Source organism: Copadichromis virginalis, linkage group LG4 (assembly GCF_057382275.1).
Source record: "Copadichromis virginalis isolate Kocher_CV1m ecotype Utaka linkage group LG4, C_Virginalis_male_GT1.1, whole genome shotgun sequence".
Taxonomy (NCBI): Eukaryota; Metazoa; Chordata; class Actinopteri; order Cichliformes; family Cichlidae; genus Copadichromis; species Copadichromis virginalis.
In genome coordinates this window covers 11,825,545-11,832,582 of record NC_140621.1, presented here as the reverse complement: position 1 = coordinate 11,832,582, position 7,038 = coordinate 11,825,545, and the positions used below count along the sequence as shown (strand labels likewise).

Sequence of the window (7,038 nt, the reverse complement as noted above, 5' to 3'; positions counted from 1 at the left end):
CTAATTGGAGCATCTATTCTTACCAGCAGCACTTTATAAAGAGACAAAATTAGTCCTGAGCAACTAAACTGAGTTTAGTTTGTTGGAGCAGCCCTCCACAACAGTGCCAGTTTCTCATCTGGTAATTTTAATTCCCCACCTATGCTTTAGAGCAGGAATATCAGAATGATTTTACAATGGGCTACATACAGCCCTGTTTGATCTTAAGTGGGCCAGATCAGCGAAACTCCCTTTCCTGCAAGTGTAAATAAGTTTAACCAATCCATGAGATATCCTAATATAAGAAATAAATTTTAACAATGCATCTCAGTTTTTCCCAGCGATAAAGAAATGCTGCCGAACTCACTGCCCAAAAGAACAAAAAACAAAAAACAAATCTCCGGAAAGTTGTACAGTAGATAATGAAAAAAAAAAACTGTACTTTTTCATATAATTGTTTATGTATTACTTAATTAATTACTGTGTTTTAGTATGAATGACCATGAAGGAGGTTATTCTGTAGGAAAAGCTGTAACAGTTAATAACAGACAGTAAGTCCCAAATTTGCCTTCCTTCACATTTTCCAAAGCTGGGCACCAGTGTCTGACACTCCTGCTCTCGAGGGACCATTTCCAATAACGAAACACCATATAGATAGGTAGATAAGTAGTTTGTCGCCATCTGCTGTGAAATCAGTGCATTGCAGGATGTCTTCCATCAAGTTCGCCATAGAAAGTCGGTCATTACCGGGAACAACCTTCAAAATAAAAATAGTTATGGATAGTGAAAGAGCTAATAATCACCCAGAAGTCAGAAGTCAGTGTGTTGAACTTAGTATTGAAAAGAAAAAAAATCAGTAAATGTACTAAAGAGTGTTTTCTACAGTCATTGGGCTAAACTCTCAACGAGCATGCGCTTTAACCAGCACAAGGTTTTACTTTGAAAGTCGTAAGCCGGAAACAGGTATATTTAGCTCTGTAATGAATCTATGACGGCGAAGAGCTGAGCTATCAGCCACGTCACCTCCTCGGAAGCGGTTTTCCTGTCTGTCCACGGCACACACGGATCTGTAAGCGGAATCCACGGAGTCTGTGTCTAGCGTCACGCGCACAGAGAGTGAGCCGTCCGACCGTGACCGCGCAGCTTGTCGCCTCTCTGCCCACGCCAGCACAGCACCCCTTTGGCGTTTTATGAGCAGCGACTGCCTCCTGAGGACGTGCAAGGCCCGTGAGGAGTTGCATTAAGGTTTTTTGCTGGAGCATAAACACCATGAATATCTTCCGTCTGGCGGGTGACGTGTCACACTTGGTGGCTATCATCATCCTGTTGCTGAAGATATGGAGGTCCAAGTCGTGTGCTGGTAGGTTGACACTAGCAACACAGTGTGGGTGCTGTGCGATCATATCAGTGCATTTGGGCTGTTATGATTTTTCATCCGCGCTAAAGATGTATGCGTGTGGCTGTGGTGCACAAAAACAGCTGTGACACAATGAAACTTCTCTTATCTGCTGTGTGCATTAAGGATGGCATTTGCATGGCGCTGATTGTCCTGCGCCAGTGGAAGCTACGTGGCAATGATAACAAAGTTAAGAGCAGCCTGCTCGACCAATCATACAGCTTTGTTTAAAGTGAGAGAGCTGCACAGCTGAGTTGCAGAAGAAAGAAGAAAAAAAAGGAAACGTTTAACTTCTCTGTTTCATCCTCTCACTTTTAATTTCTCTCATTTTATTTCCATTACAGGCATCTCTGGGAAGTCTCAGGTGCTGTTTGCGATTGTCTTCACCACCAGGTATCTCGACCTGTTCACGGTCTACATTTCTGCTTACAACACGGTCATGAAGGTAAGTTTGTAGGTCACACCCACACACAGTCACACACACATTTCCCTGTCAGATTATATATATATATATATATATATATATATATATATATATATATATATATATATATATATATATATATATATATATATATAAATATATATATATATATATATATATATATATATATATATATATAAAATATATATATATATATATATATATATATATATATATATATATATATATATATAAAATATATATATATATATATATATAAAATATATATATATATATATAATAAACACAAAGCAGGGATGTTAGCAAAATAAGCAAAAGCATCTTGTAGTGTTTCACAGTGTCTTCAATTAAGTTCACTTTTCCTGATCAGTGTTTGGCTCCGCCCTCAGGTGGTGTTCCTGGCTTTGTCCTATGCTACGGTGTACTTGATCTACATGCGCTTCAGGAACACGTACGACTCTGAGAACGACACTTTCCGCGTGGAGTTCCTGCTGGTCCCAGTCACCGGGCTGTCCTTCCTGGAGAACTATGCTTTCACCCCAATGGAGGTAAAGGTGTCTGTCAGAAATGTAGAGCTCCCTCAATTAAAAACAGCTTTAAAATTAACACGCACCCCTTTGCCTCCAGATCCTGTGGACCTTCTCCATCTTTCTGGAAGCAGTGGCCATAATGCCACAGCTCTTCATGATCACCAAGACCGGCGAGGCGGAGTCCATCACCACCCACTACCTGTTCTTCCTCGGCCTCTACAGAGCCCTCTACATCGCCAACTGGGTGTGGCGCTATCACACAGAGGGCTTCTTCGACCAGATCGCGGTGGTGTCCGGCGTCGTGCAGACCATCTTCTACTGCGATTTCTTCTACCTCTACGTCACAAAAGGTGAGTAAGAACACGATCATTCGCTGCTACGCTACAGGGCCGAGTCTAGGTGTGATCCATTTACGTTGGCAGGATGCCACGCCAGAATTATGTTTGAGTAATCATCCGATATTTGCAGCGTTATTATTAGGGTTATCGGCCTTGCCTGTTTTACTGCACTTTCTGTTCTGATGATATAAAACAGCATGCAGAAGTAATTTGCAATGAAATCTAGCACACAGCTATGCTCTGTGACTGAAAGAGAGCTTCTGCTCAGATTGTTTACCTGTCGAGGGAGGATATGTATCCTTAATGCCAGCTGCTGTAGGTTGCTCTAAAGTGTTTGCTCACCTGCTAAACAAAGGAGTGGGGGAAGCTAAAAAACACTCCCTCACCCTCGCTGTGTTCTCACTTTTTTCTTTCTCGTCCGTCTTCCTTCAGTGCTTCGGGGAAGAGGAAAGATGACCCTGCCGATGCCGGTTTAAAACGGACCCCTCCACCACAGCCCTCCACCCTTCTGTGCCTGCCACGTATCGGCATCTGAGAGCAGATCCTTCAGCTGTATTTGTACTTAATGATATAACTGGTCTGTGATTGTAGTTTAGACCATTTTTTTCTTTCTTCTTTTTTTGTCTGATCGGTTCTTTGGGTTTAAGTCTGTACATTTGCAGGAGTTTACATGGTTGTTTTATTAGTCCATAAGATGCAGGTGCGACACTGGAAGTGTGTCCCTAATATGCACCAGGCAAGTGAGCAACAGCAGTACAGAAACAGTATTTGTGCACGCTTGTGGGTTTTTTGTTTTTTGTTTTTCTTTGGAAGCTGAGGGTGACTGTGACTCTGGAGGTGCTTACATTTACATCCTGAACAATCAACAGTATTTTGAGCACAAAAATGTAGCTGCAATGTTTTTCGTACAGCACTCAGGTGGACTACACGTAGTTCTCTTTCAGTATAAATCCTTCACATTTCACATAGTCTTTAAAAATATGGTAGTGTTTGTACATTTGTGCTCCCCGATCTTTTTACGGCGTGTTGTCCTTTTTCACTCTGTGCTGTTAGACACTCCCTGAATAGGTCACTGCGTTGTATGCAAACCATTTCCTTTCCTCACTGCCAGCTGCAAACTGATGAATCCCTTCGTCATCTTTTGTGTGTCAGTGCATTTGTACAGAAGAGAATAAAGGGCTAAAATATGTTGTCACTTGTTATATGAAGCCAAAGACGGATAAGGTAACTGCTGCAATGTTTTAAACAGTTCTTCTTATTTTTAAATCTTCCTGTGTTGTTACCTTAACCAAATCACGCCATTGTGTCGGGGGTGGAAATGATGGGAAAATTGTTTTTTAATGTATTGTATCAGTGTAGCGAACTAACCTATTTTTGACAAATACAAATGTGTGAAGTCATAATAAGATGAACTGGACTTTTTTTTTTTGTGTGACTTTATTGTGCTGTGAGTTCGTATTTCACAGTATAGTCTAAGAGTGCGTGTGTGGTGCGCTTGTGGTGTTGAACAATGGAAACACAATCATAGTTAAGTGATGCATCTGTAGGTTCTCATTCATCCAGGTCATGGTGGAGCTTGAGAAAATGGCAGCTTGGCTTTTTTAGGTCTTTGAAGATGCTTCGCCTCTCATCCAGGAGGCTTTTTCATCCCTAGAGCACCTGGTGGATGGTCTCGGGCTATAAACCACTGGTAGGGATTTGACCCCTTCTCTAGAGAAACATCTTGGATGAGAAGCGAAACGTCTTCAAAACCTAAAGAAGTCCAGCTGGCCTTACATCAAGTGACTTGTCCTCACCACGTGGGTTTCGTTGTGTCCTGTCTCTTTGATTTACCTTTCAGCGCAGTAAAGTTTTTCTGTGTTTGTATAGCACCTTGCTTCCTTCTCTCACGGCCCCTCCCACTGCTTTCGCAGCCGACCTGACAGAGAGCGGAGACGCAGCCAGAGCTGCCACTTTCTCCACCACCTTCGCCTTCTTCACAGCTTTCCCTTTCCCCTTGTCCTTTCCCATGATCCCTGCCCCCTCCGCAGCACCTTTCCCCAGGGCGGTCACCAGCTCGCACCAGAAAAGCCTCTCCGCTCTCTTCCGGGCCTCCTCTTCCTCCCTTCTCCTCTCCTCATCCTCCCACTTCTTTTCCAATCTTGGCAGCCGCCCCTCTGTGACCTCAGCCTCTGTCTGAATAGACTCCACCACGTGCCCAGCTTCACCCAGAATCCTCTCATGTGCCTCCCTTATGGCACCTTCAGCCTCCTTCAGCATCTCATCGCTGTAGCAACCGCCTCCATTCTTAGCCACAATTTGGTCCACCTTCTCCAAAAGTTGCATGACTTGATGTGAACATTCATCTGTTTCCTCCTGCCTGCTGTTATCAAAGACGTGATATCCTCCATAGCAGCTGCTGACAAACTCAGACAGCTCCTGGCTCTCCTCTAGAAAGTCCTCGATGCGTTTCCCCTTCAGCTGGTCACCACAGGTGAACAGCACCATCGTAAACCTCATTACTCCAGGCCCTAATCTAGCTTTGATCCACTCAAAGGCCTCCCTCTCCTCATGGGTGAACCTGCCGAGCTGCAGTGTCACCAAGAAGGCGTGGGGTCCCGGAGAAGAGAAACCAACACACTGTCCCACCTCTGCCATAACCTCCTGAGAAGACAGGTGTGTGTGGAAGAGCCCGGGAGTGTCAATGACGGAGATACTCCGCTTTCCCACTATCCCGCTCTGTTTCTTGCATCGTGCGGTTACAGAACAGGGGGACACGTCCACCAGGAACGCAGACCTTCCCAGGATGGTGTTGCCAGAGGAGCTTCTGCCTGTCCCGGTCCGGCCCAGCAGAACGATCCTCAGAGATTCAGCCTCTGATGTGGGGGCTGATGCTTCACTGACTGCCAACCAGAGAGTCATGTGTGTGTCATAATTACCTTTGACATTAATATAATGCATGCACATCCAGGCAACATATATAATATTAAATCATGTAGGCACATTTACATTTCAAAGGGTAAGTGATTTGATCGTTCACAACTTGCTAATCCAAAGTAATGCAACACAAGTGTAATGGGCATACCTTCATGTGACGCAGCACTTTCAGATGACGACATTCTGATGGAGAAACTGTAGTGAAGCCTTCAAAATGTTTTTTTAAAAATAGCTGAAATCCTGGAGAGAGACAGAGACTGGCTGTTTCTGAGATACGCTCGTGTTTCTAGATCATTTGACCGCAGAGTGCTTCAATGCAGCTGCAATCTGTGGTGGAGCAGAGAGGCGCTGCTTGCACACTAGTGATGGGTCGTTCGCGAACGAAATGGCTCTTAGAGCCGACTCTTTGACGTGAACGACGCGAGCCGGCTCCTTATCGCGAGCCGTCACGTGGGTTTTTTTTTTTTTTTCTTTCTCTCAGCCTCTCTCTCGCACTTTTTTTCCGCTTCACTCTGCACGCGAGCCTTGTGCTTTACGCTGGGCAGAGGGGGGAGGGGCGGTAGTTACACTCAGTAGCACAGGAACAGAGCCAGAGAGAGAGAAAGAGAGGCAGGGACAACAACATTAGAAAGGTATAGTAATCATCCACAACTATTTTCGGTTGCAGATGATAAAGGATTGAGAAAGTTTATTCATGCAGGTCCATATGACAGAGAATATGCATGTTCTTTTTGTTTTCATATTATAATTTATATTTAATTGTGTTGTGGTTTGCAGTGTTTTGTGTTCTTTTCACTTTAAATTTGTGAAAGGAAAAAGCTGAAAATTTAAATAGTTAAAACTTGAAATGTGAATAGTTGATTTTTGTATTATATGATTTATTTATTACATTTTATGTGGAGTGAATAAATAAAAGTATATTTACGGTGGCCCCTAGAGACAAAGCACATACAAACTTCAAATCACGTACGAACTCTGAAGCATGTACAAACTCCAAAACACGTAAAAACACGTACAAACTCCAAAACACGTAAAAACTCCAAAACACGTAAAAACACGTACAAACTCCGAAGCACGTAAAAACTCAGAAGCACATAAAAACTCAAAACACGTACAAAAGACAACAGAAGTGCTCCAGGATGCTGGGCGCAGTGTTGAGCCTTTGTTATCTTGTGGCTACACAAGCCAGCAAGTACCAACGACCGGATTTGGTGTGTGGTAGTAACAGGTAAATGAACTTTTTTTTAAATTATTTGAATATATATATATGAGTGCCTGTGTATAAATACACAAACAATACACACATGCTTTCAGTTGTGTAATTTAAGTGATCTAGTAGCTCTGCTTTGGAAGTTCAGTTCATGCTAGAAATGTGTTTTGGAGTTTGTACGTGTTTTGTCTCTAGGGGCCACCGCATATATTTATATATAAACA

The 7,038-nt window shown here is 43.2% G+C and overlaps 2 protein-coding genes across 2 annotated transcripts; one reads left to right on the top strand and one right to left on the bottom strand.

Moving 5' to 3' along the window:
• The first annotated feature begins 630 nt into the window (after window positions 1-630).
• kdelr3 (KDEL endoplasmic reticulum protein retention receptor 3) lies at window positions 631-3,876 on the top strand. The gene is made up of 5 exons (XM_085453575.1): window positions 631-1,339; window positions 1,720-1,820; window positions 2,210-2,368; window positions 2,448-2,700; window positions 3,121-3,876. Exons 1-5 carry the CDS (start codon window positions 1,249-1,251, stop codon window positions 3,162-3,164), a joined length of 648 nt encoding a protein of 215 aa, XP_085309701.1. The 5' UTR covers window positions 631-1,248; the 3' UTR covers window positions 3,165-3,876.
• Window positions 3,715-7,023, bottom strand: LOC146710899 (GTPase IMAP family member 7). Its single transcript, XM_085453573.1, has 2 exons — window positions 5,753-7,023; window positions 3,715-5,570 (listed from the first exon to the last, which is right to left on the bottom strand). Exons 1-2 carry the CDS (start codon window positions 5,784-5,786, stop codon window positions 4,525-4,527), a joined length of 1,080 nt encoding a protein of 359 aa, XP_085309699.1. The 5' UTR covers window positions 5,787-7,023; the 3' UTR covers window positions 3,715-4,524.
• Window positions 7,024-7,038: the final 15 nt, after the last annotated feature.

Bases quoted from the DNA above. Each gene is read 5' to 3' on its own strand.
- kdelr3 (XM_085453575.1), top strand. From the start codon at position 1,249: ATGAATATCTTCCGTCTGGCGGGTGACGTGTCACACTTGGTGGCTATC. The intron at 2,369-2,447 runs GTAAAGGTGTCT...CTTTGCCTCCAG, and splicing joins ATGCTTTCACCCCAATGGAG to ATCCTGTGGACCTTCTCCAT. The intron at 2,701-3,120 runs GTGAGTAAGAAC...GTCTTCCTTCAG, and splicing joins CTACCTCTACGTCACAAAAG to TGCTTCGGGGAAGAGGAAAG.
- LOC146710899 (XM_085453573.1), bottom strand. From the start codon at position 5,786: ATGTCGTCATCTGAAAGTGCTGCGTCACATGAAG. The intron at 5,571-5,752 runs GTATGCCCATTA...TCTGGTTGGCAG, and splicing joins AAGTGCTGCGTCACATGAAG to TCAGTGAAGCATCAGCCCCC.